Source organism: Penicillium daleae (genome assembly GCF_028827525.1).
Source record: "Penicillium daleae strain IBT 16125 chromosome Unknown utg000009l_segment0_segment0, whole genome shotgun sequence".
Lineage (NCBI taxonomy): Eukaryota > Fungi > Ascomycota > Eurotiomycetes > Eurotiales > Aspergillaceae > Penicillium > Penicillium daleae.
The window spans coordinates 224,256-243,320 of NW_026623157.1; the positions used below are offsets into that span (position 1 = coordinate 224,256).

The 19,065-nt window shown below is 48.6% G+C and overlaps 5 protein-coding genes across 5 annotated transcripts; 4 read left to right on the forward strand and 1 right to left on the reverse strand.

Annotated features, from left to right (window-relative positions):
• Window positions 1-300: 300 nt before the first annotated feature.
• N7458_011285 (uncharacterized protein) lies at window positions 301-1,023 on the forward strand (the record flags this gene model as incomplete). The annotated part of the gene is made up of 1 exon (XM_056914667.1): window positions 301-1,023. The coding sequence occupies one exon, from the start codon at window positions 301-303 to the stop codon at window positions 1,021-1,023; it is 723 nt and encodes a 240-aa protein (XP_056759421.1).
• Window positions 1,024-3,354: 2,331 nt separating this feature from the next.
• Window positions 3,355-3,884, forward strand: N7458_011286 (uncharacterized protein; the record flags this gene model as incomplete). Its single annotated transcript, XM_056914668.1, has 2 exons — window positions 3,355-3,695; window positions 3,758-3,884. Coding segments are annotated over 2 exons (468 nt in total), but the record flags the coding sequence as incomplete, so codon positions are not given.
• A 982-nt stretch (window positions 3,885-4,866) lies between these two features.
• N7458_011287 (glycoside hydrolase family 71 protein) lies at window positions 4,867-7,136 on the forward strand (the record flags this gene model as incomplete). The annotated part of the gene is made up of 6 exons (XM_056914669.1): window positions 4,867-5,001; window positions 5,073-5,604; window positions 5,673-5,898; window positions 5,978-6,435; window positions 6,501-6,574; window positions 6,834-7,136. 6 exons carry the CDS (start codon window positions 4,867-4,869, stop codon window positions 7,134-7,136), a joined length of 1,728 nt encoding a protein of 575 aa, XP_056759423.1.
• A 2,167-nt stretch (window positions 7,137-9,303) lies between these two features.
• On the reverse strand, window positions 9,304-10,585 carry N7458_011288 (alcohol dehydrogenase family protein; the record flags this gene model as incomplete). The annotated part of the gene is made up of 5 exons (XM_056914670.1): window positions 9,304-9,361; window positions 9,428-9,472; window positions 9,522-9,573; window positions 9,632-10,410; window positions 10,467-10,585. The coding sequence occupies 5 exons, from the start codon at window positions 10,583-10,585 to the stop codon at window positions 9,304-9,306; spliced, it is 1,053 nt and encodes a 350-aa protein (XP_056759424.1).
• Window positions 10,586-13,656: 3,071 nt separating this feature from the next.
• N7458_011289 (DUF3433 domain-containing protein) lies at window positions 13,657-17,558 on the forward strand (the record flags this gene model as incomplete). The annotated part of the gene is made up of 3 exons (XM_056914671.1): window positions 13,657-13,699; window positions 13,799-15,625; window positions 15,709-17,558. 3 exons carry the CDS (start codon window positions 13,657-13,659, stop codon window positions 17,556-17,558), a joined length of 3,720 nt encoding a protein of 1,239 aa, XP_056759425.1.
• Between the last annotated feature and the right edge of the window lie 1,507 nt (window positions 17,559-19,065).

Below are 19,065 nucleotides of genomic sequence, written 5' to 3' on the forward strand. Positions count from 1 at the left end.
CCCTCTCCGCCAGAGGATTTTTTTTAAGTGCAACTAAGGGGACCTGGAGGTCTCCAGTAAACCTCCTTTCCTTTTTAGATTCATTCAAATGCAGGCCATTGATCTTTATGATTCAGTAATGCTCTTCAAACTAGTGGCCCGCGTTGATGATTCCCATTCGAAATCCCAGTGACCGTTGTTGAACTTGCTGTTGGTGTGTGTTGTTCCGCAGGAGCAGTTGTCCCCCAGCCATTATTTGATGACCCCAATGCACTGTACGCAGTCTGCGGACGTTGCTCGCCAAAAGTATTGTCTTTAAACATGATTGATGACCGGTCAGAAATGAGTTCGGCCGTGGACCCTCCCCTCGATGCAACAAGATGCTGGGCATCGACCGATTTGGCTTTCAAAAGCTCTCGGGCGGCGATTCGCTTGGACTTGGCTCGATCTTTGGCGCAGTGTATTATGCTGACTCCGGAAAATAGCGAGATCAGACAGCAAGAGAAAACGATGGCTGCGATGTTGCCTTTGCGATTCCACTCGGCAATTTCGGCACTCGTAGTACTTGTGGCGGAGGAGGTAGTGGTTGTCGTGGAGGAGCTGGACGTTGTTGTTGTCGAACTGCTAGAAGTCGTTGACGCTGAGGTGGTTGTCGACTGTGAAGAGGTTGACGATATTGAGCTGGAAGTTGTAGTTGAAGTGGATGATGTGGTGGTTGACGTTGATGTTGATGATGAAGTCGTTGTAGATGTGGTCGACGTGTCTGAAGAAGTCTTTGTGGTCGAGGTTTCCGAAGTCGTACTATCGGCTGTCGTTGATGATGTTGATTCAGAGGTCGTAGATGTATCACGGGCGACAATGATGATCCGGTTGATCCCGTCCCGTATATCAAAGACATTCGGGTTTCCATCGAGAGTAGATGATGGAAGCTCATGTCTGACCGTGGCTGTTGCTTTTTCGAGTGAAGAGGCCGTTGGAGCTCCATACGGCTGGCATGCTGCCAAAGCCAAGTGTGACGCTAGGAGCAGGACGGCGGCCTTTTGATTTTTGATCATTTTAAACCAAGCTTTTCGTGCAAGCAAGAGCCTAAATATTCCTGGACGGGGAGAAACAAGAGCATTAAGTAGAGGTGGTAGAAATCCCCTAACCTGGGCTACGACTTGACTGACGTGTGGTTCTAACGGTAAGAGAGCCTCCCATTGGTTATTGCGTGAATATTCGACTACGGTGTACAACTAATGTGGCCAGCTTCGCGGTGCAGGACTATGGATAGGTCAATTTTTGCATTCTTCGATCGTGAGAAAGCCATTGAGGAACTGGTGGAGTCGAATCTAGTTCAAAAGCACACGCACATGCCGCGTGGCAGTGCCCCCACAAACACAGGGCTGATCGGGAAAGGCAGAAGAAACTTAATTGATTCTCAATCATGCCCGAGTTAGCGAATATGGCCTACAATAATCCATGAGTAGATTTTCTGAATTGCAGACGCTTACAAAAATCGGAATCCATATAGCAAGTCCACTTCGAAGCGGACTGGTGGTGAAGAGGATATTTGATCTTGTCCCCACCGGGGCACTTCGCCGTTGCTGCTTTCCTCGAGACGCATCATGATAGCGCAATCTCGCCTAAGACTATACCCGCTAGAGCCCATCAACTTGTTATCCTGTATCTCGCTACTATTTAAAGTATACCCCTGCCCTACTCAAATGCAAACTAGCGTGGTTGAAGGCTGAGCACCTTGGAACTAGACTAAAAGATAATGTTGTCGCAGGTTTCTCGTGCAGCGTGCTAGCTATAGTGACAAAGAAGATCCAAGAGCGTGACACTTGTATTCTTGAGTAGACAGTCATGCAGTAGGTGAGGTACGTGCGACTCCATCACTGCCAGGGGCGAGGCTTAGGGCGTTGTGGCTTCCAAACTCAGCCGCATAACGCTCCTTGCCCTTGCGTGGCAGCCTTTATGTCGGTCGGGGTTCCCAACCACTGCCCGATGCTTAGCCAGGTACCAGGTGAGGTTGGCTGTTTGCCTCTGCGAAGTACTTATCGGTTCTCTACCAGCAACTTTCTTGTGTTTACCATTAAGACGGAGTCATGCTCGCTCTTCAAGGACTGAATTTACAAATCGAAAATTGATTCCCGCTGCCAAGAATGCGCATGTTTGAGTGGGGTGCTTCTCTTACTGCGCCGATGGACGTGGCGTGGCGGCTGCTTGTGGGTGGGGGGAAGCTAGTCTTCGTCAATTTGTGATATTGTGACTCGAGCATTAATAGTTCTTGGTATGTCAAGGCGTGCCATGTATTTCTTTGCCTAGTTTATGATTTCGTTAGTTCTTCGAGTAATTGACCAACTAATCAATATTTTTTAAGCAACGGTCCAGTGGTCGTGCTCCCCATTGCAATCAATAATGCACAGCCTTAGCCAGAGAACGTGTGTTGAAAACGAGGGCCAACGACCCCAAAGTTTGAACACTTAAGAACTGGCCAGATAATGATCGCAATTTGTATGCTATGCGATTGAAACTGACTCCTGATGACAGTGATCCGTCACTTACTGTCAATCTCTTGCGTAAACCTTCGATGCCATGTAGGTGGCCTGTGGAGCTTTGGAGTTTGTTAAAGCAAACGTCAATTACCGTATTTTATTAACACTTGTCACGAATAATCCACCGATGTAAGCTTGATTCTGTATCTTAAAACGACTCGATTCCCATGCTTCACCATACCGTCTAGAGAGAGGATGCATGGACCTCGTTATGACGCACGAGGTAATCTCGATTTCACCGCCACGGACGCCACGGGCTACCTGTCAACGGGGATCTACACGTCCAGTCCCGACTTGGGCTAGAATTTCCGCCTAATAAGGAAATGATAATATGCCTATGGCATTTAGCTTTGCTGGACAGTCCGCTCATTGGACTTTTAATTTATTTGCACCACTACACCTTCGCGTAGTGACGCAACATTATCGAAGGCACATTCATATACAATGCTCGTTCGCCTGTACCGCAGGTCTTCACTGATTTTTGGCCGGCGAAAAGTATCAATGTGTAGACAATATAGGGTCTCACCGAGAGTATGGTTCGCCATCGGTTTGACGTCACTTTCACCTGTAAGCGCTGACGAAATCATAGGATATGGAAGGTTTATATTCAGTAACTAAAGTGGTCATAGCAAGGTTTGACGTCAGCTACGCGGATCGCTATGATGGAATACAGGGTGCAGCATATAAGAAAGAGCTTCTGCAGCTTTGATTCCTACCCTTCCATCCTTCATTAGACCTACCCCATCTCAAGAATACAAAGCAACAAGGAATCTTCTTGTATCTACCTGCCTTAAGCATTATCACTACTTACCACCAGACGGGCGCGTTCTAGGTCATGCCTATCTTTCACCGTGATTCAACTGCTAGCTCCTCGTCTGGGCGTAGGATTGATGATCCAAACCAATCAAAGACTCATTCAGGACTATTTGGGAGTCGGTCATCTCCCTCTACCCATTCTTCCATCTCCTCGGGATCTGGTTCTTCTTTGAACAATTCTCGCCGCCATGGTTTTCTGCACAGGACACATGAGGATCCGTCTATCATGGCCGCCAGAGAGCAGGTACTTCGCGCAGAGACAGCCGAGCGAGAAGCCGATAAAGCACTTATTGCCTCAAGGAAAGCCGTCAAGGAGGCAAGAGACCACGTCAAGCATCTTGAGAGAGAGGCTGCTGAAGAGTCAGTACCATTATGACAGGGCCACATTTGTCTTTACTAATTCTTTCTTGATTTTCAAATAGGGCCCGGTTGGCAAGAATTAAGCAGGATCAAGCCAAATCCATTTCGAAGAGAGCGAAACCGCTTGGACGTAAGTTTGCTGCCATTATTTACCGGGCTTACGATAATTCTTTTGCCGCGAATGCTGACAGTATACATTATAGGTCATATTTAATAGTGTCCTTGTACGAGGTGGTGGAAATACCGTTCAATTTGGAATCCATAATGTGTTAAGAAAAGGTGTAGGATGTTTAGATACATGTATTATATCTCATCTTAGCTAGTATACCTCAAGCCCTGTGATTTCATTATCTGCTCAAATTTGCTAAAATATTCGAATGGAGTAAGTAGAATGAGTGTTATTGAGCACATAGAAGCCGATAATCTTTTTATCAGTTTCCTTTCTGAACTTTGTACTTGCCTACAGCTTTCCAAGTCTTCGATACACATGCTTCCGCAGACATGCTCCAGTCAAGTGCCTTAGGTATCACATAGCTTCTCACGTAGGGTAAATGCATGTCTGGGTTACATTCGGAATGTTACCCCATCCGCGGGTGACGGTCAAATCATCAGGGTCTTGTGCGGGGAGAGATACAGCGTAGCACAATCACAGCCCAAGTAACCTATCTTCAGAAAGGAGAGTTCGGTTGTTGGAGTAAAATAAGCCGAACATAGACTTCATTCTATTTTTGACTCAATCATTATTACTCAGCCTTGTTTTTGAAATGTCGCGCTTTTTATGAATCACGGTATAGCCCTATGCGAATCCGAAATTTTACTCATAACTGCCTGTCGTTAGCTGTCAGCAAAAGACTAATGGTAAGAAAAGAGCGTGGGTCAGGACCCTAAATGAGTCAAATGCGACTTAACATGAATGAGCTTTATCCACTCGCCTTCAAACTAAACTACATTGGTGTGTCTGCATATGTAAAGATCTTTCACTTGAGTCTGGTCATCATGGAGTTACACTCCGAAGATCAGGTGCATCTTAGGATTATATCCACTTCGGGGTCTTATGCGGCTTTATAAAGACATGAGTGATGGTCTCTTTCATTTAAGAATGAGCTTTTTGGTTGGTTTGTGAAGCAATTCAATTTGTTCTTCAATTCTATAAGCTATCAGATAGGTCAAAATGGTGAGGAAAGCGAGTATCATGATCATCATATCCACCTTGGTCATGGTGACCTGGTCCCTCCCAGGAAGGGGTACCAACGCACATAGTGACCAAGGCGAGGCCTCCGACCGGCTAGTGTTCGCACACTTTATGGTCAGTCCCCATAACTAATCAGTGGCAAATGGCTGGTATGGATACGTAAAAGAAGCTGACATGCAATTAAGATCGGAATAACGAGTGACAGGAGCAGTGCATCTGATTATGACGATGATATGAAGCGAGCTAGCTCGCTGGGAATTGATGCCTTTGCTCTGAATATTGGTGTCGACCCTTACACCGATCAGCAATTACAGTTCGCGTACGCGTCTGCCTCTCAAAATGGAATGAACTTATTTCTGTCCTTCGATTTTAATTGGTGGCATACGGGACAAGTACAGGAGATCGGTCAAAAGATTGCTCAATATGCCAGCCTGCCGGCTCAGTTGATGGTAGATAACAAGATTTTTGTATCCACGTTCGCCGGAGACGACTTGAATGTCGCCGACCTTCGGGCTTCAGTTGGGAAACCAATATTTTTCGCGCCGAATTTTCACCCATCCTACGGCACAAACCTTTCGGCCGTAGACGGTCTTTTGAATTGGATGGCATGGCCCAACAACGGCCAGAACAAAGCTCCCACTCCTGGACAGAATATCTCTGTTGCAGATGGTGATCACGAATACATCAGTGCTTTGGGTGGAAAAGCATATGTTGCGCGTCAGTTGATCTTTCTTCAACATTTCAATCAATATCCATTTCATCAAGTATCTGATCTGTTCAAACAGCTGTATCACCCTGGTTTTTCACTCATTTTGGCCCCGAAGTATCCTACAGCAAGAACTGGGTCTTTCCGTCTGACCTTCTGTGGTATGATCGATGGAATGAGATTTTGACTCTAGGGCCTCGGTTCATTGAAATCGTGACGTGGAATGACTACGGCGAATCTCACTACATTGGGCCTCTTCAGTCCCAACATACTGACGATGGGGCCTCCAAATGGGTTAACGATATGTATGTCACATATCTACACTCCATTGTTTGTTACTTGTTGCCTTTCACATCACGCTGACAACTTGAATAACATACACAGGCCCCATGATGGATGGCTTGATATATCCAAACCCTTCATTACGGCATTCAAAGCCGGGGCATCCTCAGTAGCCAGCTACATCAAATCTGACCAGCTTGTCTACTGGTATCGACCAGCTCCACGGAATGTCAATTGTGACTCGACTGACACTTGTATGGTCCCGGCCAATAACGACAGCGGAAACTACTTCCTTGGGCGGCCCAATGGCTGGGAATCCATGGAAGACTCAGTCTTTGTTGTATCTTTATTGACTGTGCCGGCCTCTGTTCACGTTAACAGTGGAGGAACAGTCTATGCCTATGATGCCCCTATTGGAGTCTCCGCACAAGCAATACCCATGCATGTTGGCATTCAGAGCTTCTCTGTCAGTCGGAATGGTCAGGATATTCTCTCAGGTACCAGTCTGAAGCCAATCATAGATGGTTGTGTGTGCGGCCTGTACAACTTCAATGCCTACGGTGAGATTGTTAATTTTGCTGGTCTTGGGCTTTCTAAAAGGCTACTCTAATCCAGAATCAAATAGTTGGAACTTTGCCTACCGAGTTTAGCGATCCCCTTCAACCTGATGGTCTCAGCTCATTTCGTCAGGGCCTGCGCGTACAAACTTGCGAGGCATCACCGTCGCTCGGGACAGTGCCTCCGACCACTGCAAGCATCACCTCGACGACGACGATTTCTACCTCTGGCACTTCTACTACTTCTGTCACTACAAGCACATCGAGCACTACTACTACCTCTACCTCTACTTGCTCAAGTATTCCTCCAACCACCCCTTGCCAAGCGTACACATCCACAATAATACATACATTTACTGCCACATTCACTCAATCGGCTACTCATACTCAGACACTCACAGTTTCAGCCACGAGCTGCGCAACGGGAGGCGGTGGTAGTAATGGAACTAGTGGCGGCAACGTCTGTACTGGCGGAACGGGGCCAGGGAACTACGTTGGGCTCTGCGTCTTCTGCTGCCAATTTGGATATTGTCCCCCTGGGCCTTGCAGTTGTATTCAATACGGAGCCTCCATTCCAGCTCCGCCATCTACTGGAGTTCGAGGAATTCCTCTACCTGGAGAAGATGACTCGTATTTGGGTCTTTGTATTTTTGCTTGTGAGCATGGATATTGCCCCCCAACGGCCTGCACCACTGCGTGAGTGATGAGGTTGTTGAAATTGGCTGTGACTTGGTTAGAGACGTACAGTGCTGAGAAATTGAGCTACAGGCACCTGCAATCAAATGGGAGATTGACTCTGACGTAAGAGAAATTGATTGACTACTTTGTTCTTCGTATTTTTAACTTTACGCTCCAAGTTTCCGAGTTTCTTATATTTCTTAATTTCATCAGCTCCGCTTAGCGTCGTCATCAGTGAATACTTTCTCAAAAGGCTCTTATCTCGAGTCAGCTTCTTTTGAGTCTGTTCCTTACGCTACTTCTAGGTCCTGGTTACCCTCCTACACCACTTCAACTCCCTCGACGCCGGAGTTGACCAATGTCTGGGCTAGGACGTGTCTGATGGCACTGACTGAAGGTATATCGTTTGAAATCTTTCAAGCGCTCTGCATACTCTATCCCGTATGGTCTTTTATCCCCTACAGCATATTTAAGTGTGATTGTGTAGTACTCGATTGCAAGTGTTCGCCTTGTCCCTTCTTCGCGTGGTTTTCCAGAGTATACGTGACAAATAATTCAGAGCATCATTGTCCTTCACTCAATTGATTTTTTATCACTGGGTGATCTCGCCATTGTTGACGAGCTTTGACTGTGTAGACATGCTTGTTTGTTGTCTTGAGCTGTTGTCAAGTCTGGAAAATTGGACAAAGGCCCAGTTCTTTCAGTATTTGGGTTTTTGTTGTTAATATGGCTTTCAAAGGTGTCAATTTCTATTTTTGATCCTGTTCTTTTTCCGGATTAATGGTGATGGCGCTATCAGCGGTAGGAAATATGGGTCTAGGTGTATTAAAAACTTATGGCACATCACTGTACTCAGTGGGTATTCAAAAGTTTGAAATACCCTAGATTTTTTCTGCCGTGCCAAGCCTATTCTGCCGGTATTATTCAACCTCCATGAATATATACAAAAGCTGACTTTTGAGGGCCACTCGGATTTAATTCGATCAGTGGCATTTTCACCGGACGGGCAGCTGCTGCAGTCGAGCACTGATGAGATATCCCGAGCGTTGAAGGGACTATCACTAGGCCTGACTTTTCTCAGGATGGTTCCCGTATCATGACCAAACTGGAGTCCTTTGATCACCAATACCGAGGTGATCACAGTGATTCACCTGGCGTGGATCTGGAGATCTCCGTTGTGGAGGGGCAGTGGATAGCGTTGAACGGCAAAAAGGTACTGTGGCTTCCCTAGCTGCCCTGCCACTCTTGGTAGTATGCTTTTTCATTTATCTATTCGGCCCATGTAAGCCACGAGGATTTTCCTTCTGCTCTTTGTTCTCTAGATATATTGAACTCGGATTTTCTTTTGCTCCTCCAGCCTTGAAAATTCCAATGCTTGATTTGATATTAACACGTGCGGTCGCTCGAGACATGGACATTTGGTGGCAAAAACACGACGACCACACGTTTATAAAAAATGTAGCAGAGCGGTAGTACTCATCCAAATGCACATTTAGTATGGGGCAGACGGGTCTTGAAGAACGTCAATATAGATTCAAGTGGTACATCAGTCGCGTGAAATCCAACGATCCCAATGAATCAGTCAAGCGTTGTACGTGTCCAGTTCTACCCAAAACCCTAATCTCAATTCTCATACTCGACCACCGTAAACGAAAAGAAATTCGTGTCCACGCGACCGGAGATGTCGGGTTTTAGCGCCGGAGATTGAAGTCCAGGTCCCAGTCCAGGGTTGGTGATCGGAAAGACCCCTGAAATAATAATCATACCTCCAGTAGTCCGTCGTACTACTGTACAGTAGTAGTTACGTATCCCACTGATGAGATCATTCGCTTGAATTGCAACCAGATTATACAAACAATGCATGTTTATGATTGATAAAATAGATAAGCCCCACGCAACGTATGTTGACCCACTGGATCGACCATCGCTCCTCGGCATTTAAACCCTCCAAGGAAGCTTAAAATAGGATGTACTGTATTGATCATTGATCAATCCATCCTATCTTCCTGTGCATACTGATCCTTTCCTGGTTAACTACTACATCGCCTCTAGTCCGCAGCAATGACAACTGCCATGCTTAAACTTGTGTGTTCAGTTGACCCGCATAGTGACAGGTCCAGTCATGTCAAGGTGGTTATTGACATATGGACTCAGGAAGAGTAGCCGTATAGATGGCTCTTCCCATAGCTTAAACTACTTATCGGCCTCGAAAATCACTTTCTGTGATTTCATCTGGTTGAAATCATCATATCTGCGAATGTGGTGAGCTATGTATCATCTTGGCGGTTATGCTCTCAGCGAGGGCCCCACTACTTACGCTTGCACAGCTTGAGACAGCGGGCGAATGTCCTCGGACATGAAACTATTCCGAGTCAGCCTTCTGAAAGGGGATCATTCCGCCAGATACTTACTTCAGCACATCCTGCTTCTTAGCCAACAGTTCCATTGCGTCCCCGAAAATACCTAAAACGGTCAGCATGCTCCAAATCCAGCCCAGGCGACTAGGAGACGCGGGTCTTACTGCGAACGGGGCATCGTCCCATCTGCAGACGCAGGTTCTTCCCATAGGCCTCGTTGCCAGTCCATGGAATCTCGCCATTGTGCACACCGACGCTGGAAAGTACTCCCCAGGGACGAAGCATCTCGAATCCCATCCGTAGCGCGCTACTATGGCCCACGACTTCAATGACAACATCCGCGCCCCGACCATCGGTCAGTTCCTTGACTCTTTCGCGGAGACCAGCTTCGTTCTCCTGGAAGTTCCATGACTCGGCTCCAAGACTCTGCGCAAGCTGTAGCCGTGACGGAACGCTATCAATCGCAATCAAATGTTTGGGGCGATGCTCCAAAGCGCTGACCAGGGCACAGATTCCCACAGGCCCACATCCAAACAACAACACGGTGCTATTCTGGATTACCTGGGGTTCAAGTCCCCGGAATGCATTGCTCGCAGCAAAAAAGCCGGTCGGAAAGATGTCTGCCATCAGGACGAGCTTCTTCTCATCGATCGCAGCGGGCGCGTGGAACAAGGTTGATTCCGCCAACGGGACTCGGACATACTCGGCCTGTCCGCCATCCAGCACCGCACTTCCATACAATTGTCCCCGCGCACAACGGGAAGAGAATCCACTGGAACAGTAGAAGCACTCGCCGCAACTGACGGTAAAGGGAGAGACCACACGGTCGCCTTGCTTGAAAGAGCGAACGTTGGCTCCGACCTCGACCACCTCACCGGTAAACTCATGGCCCATAATAAACCCCGTTCCCGAGGATTGGTGCCCTCGAAAGACGTGTAGTTCACTGCGTGGTGTTCAGCATCTATGGTGCATTTGGTCATTTATGAATCCATAGCTTACCTTCCACATAGTGCAGTGTATCGCACTTTCAAGATTGCATCCGTTGGATCTTGAATCTGTGGTCGAGGTCGCTGTTCCAGAGCGACCTGCAACGGACCCTTGAAGACAACCGCTTGCATATCAGTTAATTCAATGTGAAAATGCCTAAGAAATCGTTTCGTTTGTCGATTTGGATTTGCAAGTGAGCAGTGTCGTGTCGCAGTTCTTACTCGAAAGTTGCGTTGTCGTTCTGAGGGGTTGAGCTACCTCAAGTCACGTTTGTACCTCGGCTATGCTCGGTCTCTTGACGGGAGGGCTTGAGAGGCCGCGGGCTTCTATTCAGGTCTCGACTGGGTGCAATGACAACTGTTAGTGGCTTTTTTTGAAGAATTGCGGTTGATATTTTGTGATGGCGGGTCAGATTGCACGGCTAAGTTATTCTGAGAACTGCTTGCCGTGGCTTCAATGCGGATGTATGTTCTCCATGTTCTTGTTGCATGCCATCGCTAGTGGTTTCGCTTTTTTAACTTATCGATTGGGCTATGTCTCCATGTCGAGACGGTGGCTTCCATTGGCGTGTCAAGTAGTCATGGGTGGTTGATCCATCTCTTTAGATGCCTTTAACCTGGTGGCCCTAGCGAGAGACCCCTCATCCCTAGGATTAAATTAGGTAAGACTTGGCTGGATATTGAAGGCATCAATTCCACAGAATCTATCAAGTAGGAGGATGTATGAGATATTATTTATCTGGTGGATGTGTGTTGATTGGGGACCTTGGGAGTTTGTGCGAATCAGCTCGGTAGGTCCAGTACTCGGCCATCTTCACACAATAAGCAAAGTAAGTATGTCTTCCAGTGTATGTACTCACTCCCTCTGCGATTAGATGTCCTGGGAATTCTCAGACAGAGCAAAACCACAATTTTTACTCAACACAGACATTGACGTTGTATTCTCGCGAAAGTAACAGGTTGACCAAGTGTCCAGTTGCCTTGGAGTATATTGAACGACACCCATCACCCCGATATTTATCCGGCACGTTGGCGTGTTTCACACCCGAAGAGGCCCTAGAATTCACTACAAAATCCCCTCAAGATGATTTGTGAAAAACATTTACGTCCTCATTTGCTTGGGCTACATGTTGGTACTCAATACTGGAAATCGGTAGGTGCTAGCACTGGACAAATCGCTTCTCAAGTCCACCGACCCCTTCGATCCGAGCTGGCTCTCGCATGTGGTGATGACGGCGTAGAAGATAGAATACAGGGTTAGGTAGGGGCTACAGGTAGTTTTGAAGAAGCTTGAGTAACCTAGTTTAGAATTGGAGATCTGGAATATGGATCTCAATAATTTGGAAGTAAATCGAATAGCTTCAAAGAATATGGGCGTTCGACACCAACTGGACAACGCACGGACCCAACGACTAACAAGATCTTGAATGACAGACGATTGCCGAGTTAGGCCTCCAGTTTTAAGGACAATTGCCACGGCATTGAGAGGATACCTCCCCGAGTAAATCAACATGAAATCTTTGAGTGATCACTAGCCACCTGGTGACGGGAACGGGGACCAAAGAGTACAGTAGCGACTACTAGCCACGGTTGTCGGCGGTGCCGGCAGAGGGGCTCAGGGCAAGGGGCGGATAGGGAGGAGGAGACTATCGCCCACGTGGGAGACAGAGAGAGCCGAACAAGGAGAAAGAGGAGAGAGTAGAGAGAGTAGTGGACTCGTTCTTGTGAGTCTGGGAATATCGTCGGTCAAGATGACCCTCTAGGGCCATATTGATCCAAATACTGTACTGAATGGACTCAAAGAGGAGAGGTTCTGAGCTGATTTGGGACTCGGCTGGGCCAGATTGGGACATCAGCCTATTGTACTTTGAATTCAATAATAAAAAAAGCTTCTAGAGAGCGCCATCACATTCGCTTAGATGGCTGTCATGTAGAAGTATGTATAGTACTGCAGGTTGAGTGTTCAACGGAGGAGAACAAGGCCGAGTGCCAAGACTTCCGACCAGCGAGTCTCTCTCCAACGAAAATCCGGTTTTAACATCTCGCCAAGAAAAATCTTATTTCTGGAATCATATTGTATGAGGATGAGGTACTACCGGATTATTATATCATCATTGTCGATCCTGATTATTTGGTCCCCGTTCTTCTGGATCAGGGACCCTCCCACCATCCATGGGAGTCACCGGGTAGGAGTCAGCTATACACCGTACGATAAATAGGTAGGGAGGATAGTCTCTCGTACGGTTTGTACGAGGTTCGGAGGATTTCCGGCATACGAGGAGGAGAACAATCATGGAAGTACTCTCGTACTGGACTGGAGCTAGAGTACTCTATCCTTCGTAGTTCGTACACGGCTAATGGTCGGAGAGACAGAGTTCAGCCACGACGTATCCGGAGAAATTTCTGTTTCGTTGGACCTTTGACGCAAGGACTGAAATAAACTAGTTAACTAACTACAGTAACTGTCCAAGCACCAAACCAACGTTCCTCCCTCCAATCGGCGGAGCCCGAACAGCCCAAAAAGCAGCGAGAAAGTGGCTGATCGGCCCCACGCGACCGCGCGGCCCATCCAGAGACACTTGGGAAGTTGGGGACGGAGTACATGGCCCCCATACCGAGTACCATACAAAGCGCTGTACTCCGTCCTGAGTGCTGGACGAGACCGGCGACCCGGCGACCCGGCAACTCCAAGCTCAACCAACCAGCACCCTCAATCTTCAGATCCCTCAGATCCTCCTTCTTCTGCTTACCGACTACTGTACTATTGTTCTTACAGTATTATTCTCAACTCGTCCAAATTGGTTCAATCCTTGTCCCCAAAGGCCAAGCCCTGACTCCATCCATCCAATCGCCAGTTCGTCTCTCACGCACGTCATGTCCCTGCCGACCACTCCGGAGCCCTGCTGAGCTTTTCTTGGCCTTTCTCCGCTGAACAACCACAACCCCCCAACCCCCCTTTGTTCGTTCTTCGTTCGTCGTACTTCGTTCGTCATTCTTCGTTCCTTCTGGTCTCTCTGGATATATTCGAATCTCCTCCCATCATCTGGGCATCTCCTTCAAGCATCCCTCCTCGACTATGGCCCGCCGTTGCTCGCTCTCCCTCTCCTCCGCCTACTAGCCCTTCTGCCTTTCCGGAGATGCTCGTCGTCTCCCCGCGCTCGCCTCCTCGCCTGTCGGGCTCAGTCCATCCAGCATGTCCGTCGATGGACCTGAGGCGCTGCGGGGGGTTCCGGGCTCAATTGGCTGGTGAGTGCGACAGTTTTCAATCCTTCCACCCTTGCACCCAGTTACTTTCCTCCGGTCCCCAGCGACAGCGTGAATTGATCTAACAATGTGATCCTCCAGCGTTCATCGCACCATTTTGTGCTCCCCTCGTTGCTCCTCAGCGTCGAGGCTGGCGTCCGCTAGCTTTGCGCCCGCCCTACCTCATCTCCCTCGTCTCTCTCTTGCTGTTCATGCTTCTGGCCCTCGAGGGTCTACGACAATATAGCCATCGCCGCGGAGGGTTGGTCTTCTTCAGCGATACCGACGAGGTCTCGGCCTTGCAATCATTTGCCTATAATTATGTGCCCATCATTGTCGCCCTGGTGCTGGTCATGATCTGGACGGTCACCGATTTCGATGTTCTACGCCTCGAACCGTACTTCCAACTCTCGCTTCCTCAAGGCGCGCCTGCCACGGTCCTTTTTATCAATTATAACTTCGGTCAAACCATCCTCACTCCCATCAATGCGGCCCGTCGTCGGCACTGGATTGTTCTGTGGGTCTCGGTGCTAACATTGTCGATCCGTCTGATTCTCCCGGCCTTGCACAGTACCGTCTTTGAACTGCGGGAAGTGACTGTGAAGAGTCGAGTCTCAATGAAAAGCTGGCCGGTCCTGGTCGATCTCGAAACGCAAGCAACATGGATGTCCACCCAGGCCAACAACACTGTCGATTCGGTTCTGTCGGCGGACGAACAAGCGCGCCGGTCGCGGTCGACGGAATATGCCATCGCCCCCGTGGAGATCCCCAACAACACAAACGAGGAGGAGGATGATACACTGTGGAATCTGGATCAAGAAGTCTATTGGGCCCAGGTCACTTGTGAAAATATGCCTCTCGATAACAAATTGTCCGTCACGATCAACACACCGGACCACGGCTATCCAACCGTTTCGTGGAACGCTTCCGGCATCGACCTCGACGATGCCTATGGTCATGCTACCTCGTGCAAGCTGGACTTTTCGTACGACAGCGTTTTCTTTCCCTCCACCGATTATCTCCAAGTCCGCTATTGGGAGCCTGTCATCAGCAGCGCCGCAGAATCTGCCTATCGAGATCGCTCACGGGCATTCAACCTGACCGGATGTGACCCATACGATCTATACGGGATGGTGATCGGTGTCAATGCTACCGAATCCGAGTCTGACTCTTCCACGTACACAGCATCCGGTGTAGCCTTTGCTTGCGACATTACATATCACAAGGCTCAAGCCAGTGTCTCGATGCATTCCAACAGTTCCATCGAAAGCCTCCACGTCAAACCCTCCACCACCCAGACCCTAACCAGCTCGGAGTTCAACATCGAGCACTTCCAAGCTCTCCTCTCCCAACGGGCTCCGTATACCAGCGACATGCTCTTTATTCGTGACAATGCTACCACTGGTAGTCGCGCCGTGACTGAATTGCCCGTGATCAGTCAGGAGCTCGGTGAACTTCAACCCCTTCTCATCCTGGACACATCCACCTTGATGACCGAATCTGAGTTTGAAACAAAGATCACTCGCGACGTGGAACAAACCTTTGTCCTGACCCTCGGTCGACTTTTCGATCCTGACATTCAGCCCACCGTGGTTTCAGCCACTCGGGTCACTAACCAAGTTGCAATTGCCGTCGTGCAATTCGCCGCATTATGGTCTGAGCTCATTTTGGCCTTGGCCACTTTGACTACTGTCTATCTTCTTTTCCTATACCGCTCACGAGAGACCTTTCTCCAGAGCGACCCCGGATCTATCGGCGCCATGTGCAGTATTGCTGCCGATATTTTCCATCCCTCCAATGTCCTAGCAGAGCCTCATGTTGAGTTCCATCAATTCTCCACTCGCCAGATGCGTCGTATCTTCAAGAAGGCCCGCTGCTATTGGCGCCCTGGCCCATCCGGTAACAGACTGGAGATTCTTGCAGAGGATGGTAAGTGGCTTTTGATTTCGTCGCTGAATTACTCACGCTCTAGCAATCAACTGACTGACACATTTTTTCTCTCTCTCGTGTAGGTTCGCCAGTGCAACTCGGAGAAGATTTGCGTGTTCACGCCGACCCAATGCCTCATTTTCTGCTCATCCCTTTCTTTATCATTGAATTCTTAGCTCTAGCAGCTGTCATTATCCTGATGGCGCTCGTGGTGTCTTCGCTTGCCCGAGATGGCAGATTCAAACATCTAACGCAGACCGATTCTACATCCTTCCAGGTCATCCTTTCCTTCCTGCCTTCTGTGGTCGCATCTTCCGTTGGCTCCTTATGTACTTCCATTCATCGAAACCTCAGCGTTCTCGAGCCTTGGGTCCATCTCCAAAGAGGAAAAGCCCCCGCCAAAGTCTCCTTGTCACTGAACTACTCTTCCCAGAGCCCGTTCGTAATCTTGTTCAAGTCGATCCGCGACCGACATGCTTTGCTCGGCTTGGTCTCTCTGGCCTGTATCGTCAATATGGTTCTCACGGTCGTGGCGGGTGGGTTGTTCACACAGCAACTGACGTCCTCAACCCTCCCGACCCAAGACTTGACTGCCAACTATAGCCAATCTGTCTTCTGGCGAACCGACTTTGCAGCGGAGTTCACAGAGTATGACTTGATCCAGACAAGCATCACGAGTGGAGTTCCTATGCTGTCCTGGACCAGCCCAAACCAGTCATTCATCCCGCTCCATATTCATAACCGTAATTCGGATGTGATGTATGGCGCCACTACTCTCGGCGTTGGTTCGCAACTACAGTGCTCTCCGCTCTCCTCGGCCGATGGTTTGGTGTATAACGCAACCTCTGGTCATCAATACTGGCAGTATAGCATGTTCCACAACTCATCCCAAGAATGTGTTGCCGCTATGCCTACCCCGAAGAATAAGAATGAAGGGATCGCCTTGTCCATTCAGTTCCTGTCTGCTAGTGATAGGATTCACTCGGACATCTGTCAAACCTCGAGTGTCATTGTTGTTGGCCGCTGGAACTACATGGCTGACACAGCAGTGACCGACAACAACACGATTGCTTTACATTGCGAACCGCATGTCCGCCTCCAGAATTACTCGATTACGTTTGACCAGAAGGGACAGATCCAGGGTCATGATTCCGTTGCAAATACAGCCATCACCACGGGTGAAATGTATGAGAACGCGACCGTGAGTCTAGGACAGTTCAATAAAGTGTTTGTCGCCATTCCTGAGAGCTATGTCGGCAACACCACTTCTCAGAATGGGACGTATAATATCTCTTCCTACGACTGGGCTGGCTTCCTCGTGGCACGGTTGTACCAGCGGGCAGATCCGGATTTCGATTCTCTCGATGTTGATCGCTTCACGGACCTCACTCAGGTCGTATATCAGTGGGTCTATGCCACCTACTTTTCTATCTGGCACGACATCTACCTCCAACCATTAAAGCATCCACATACCGCGGCCAACGCTACCGTGATCCGAAGCACTTGGGGCATGGTGCCGTCAGTGCCGTCGCTCGCCATTGCTTTGATAATCATCGCCTTCGACACACTCGTTGTCCTTGTGGTCTTTGGCACCCGCCATGGCCGATTCCGAGGCCCACGAATGCCACGGTCCATTGGTGCCATCATCCCCTGGATCGCACATAGCCGCATGCTCGGCGACTTCAGCGACACCTACAAATGGACCAACTCTCAGCGGCGTGACCACCTGTCGACCTTGGGCAAAAGGTACGCATTCCGACAATTCATGGGTCTGGATGGTCGTTGGCGCTTCGCTGTCGACGAAGAGCCTCCTGACGTCAAAATACCACCACAATCTGACCTTCCCCAAAACGACCCCGAGTCGGAAGAGGGCAAAACGACATCCATCCAACTGCAGGAGTTGCCAAACCAGCAGTCTCGGCCGCGAAACTAATCCACCCCGCCCTTTATCATGTATTGACGACATTTTTCTCTTTATCTTGGATACCACGATTTGTGTATATTTTGGGCATTTGGCGTTTTCTAGACTATCTCATCTGTTTGATCATGGAACCGGCGCTTGGATGCATAGATGGCTCAGACCTGTCAGCGGGTTCTGACAGTGATCTGCAATGCCTCGGCGCTTGGAAGGCTATGCCCCTCGCTGGCGTGACGGGGATCTGGAATGTCACGTTTGGACTAGGATATATGGGTTTGACATATTTTGGTGAAAGCATTTCTAGCGTCTATTCAACCTGCACATGCATAATGTAGTCGATATCTCGAATAATAGACTTCATCTCCACCCAACTAAGATCTTATCTGCTATCTGACAAGGGATATGCAGCATAGTCGTATTAGACCATGTTGGCTCTGTATTTAATTCCTAGGATCGGAATTATTTGGCTACTCTACGCTCATAGCGCTTTGAGGGCGCTACCTGGCCTCTGGAATAACATTTCCTCGAGTCATGCAGTATCAATTTTCTTTGCACATTGCTTCAGCGACTCAGCTTACCTACCCTATCCATTGCACGATTAGAACCCTCTCCGCTTCCCTTATTGTGGTTCATTGCATCTTTGACCGGATAATTCACGATGTTACCTGTAACCGTACGGTACAGGTTCTCTGTACATATGCCTCGCATCTTTGCCTACCCTGGTAGTGACCTCTGCATTAGTCTTTCACGGCTTGGTTGCGTGGTGATCGCCAGTAATGCTCCACATTATGACTATCTAGTAGAGATAAAATCTCACCGATTATCATATATAGCTAGTGCTTAAACCTAAAGGTCAAAAGCAAGTAGTGTTTACCCATCAGCACTCTTTTGCTCTCGATAGATCCATCATAGTTACCGGGAAACTCTCTGATGTAAACTCAAAGGGGCCCTAAACGATATGAGGCGAGTGGAAGCAGGCGATCGCATTAACGCCCGACTCTTATCAGTCAGCGCGTAAGGAAACACTCAAATGCCTCTGCTCCTATCACCGAGTACGCCTTGCCGCCCTAACCCTCGTTAACTTGAAAATCGATTGGCTTAGAACATACGTTGTATAGATAACATGCTTTACTCCTATAGTAACATTATGCAGACCGGACATAATGTGGAATCGTTTTAGCTATAGAACGACTGGCAAGTAGTGCTCCATTAACCCGTGGTCACACAAAGCACAGGCGGGCGGTTCTCCAAAAATAGCAGTAGTCCTTGCGCCCAAAGTGTAGTAGGCTGCCCGTTCGTGCGATAGTCTGCTGGCAATGCTAGGACCTATATTATGAGCCTGAGAAGCAAGTACTACCGTGCACAGGCTTAATCTATGGGCAAGGACCTGATTTTTTGAGGCTGAAAAAACTCGCACCAAGGCACACTCCCGGAGCTAGCCCCCTAAAGTAACCCGTTATCTATGAGGGGCGTCCCCACACTATTATCAAAGTCTACAGAATTTAGCACACCAGATGTGTTA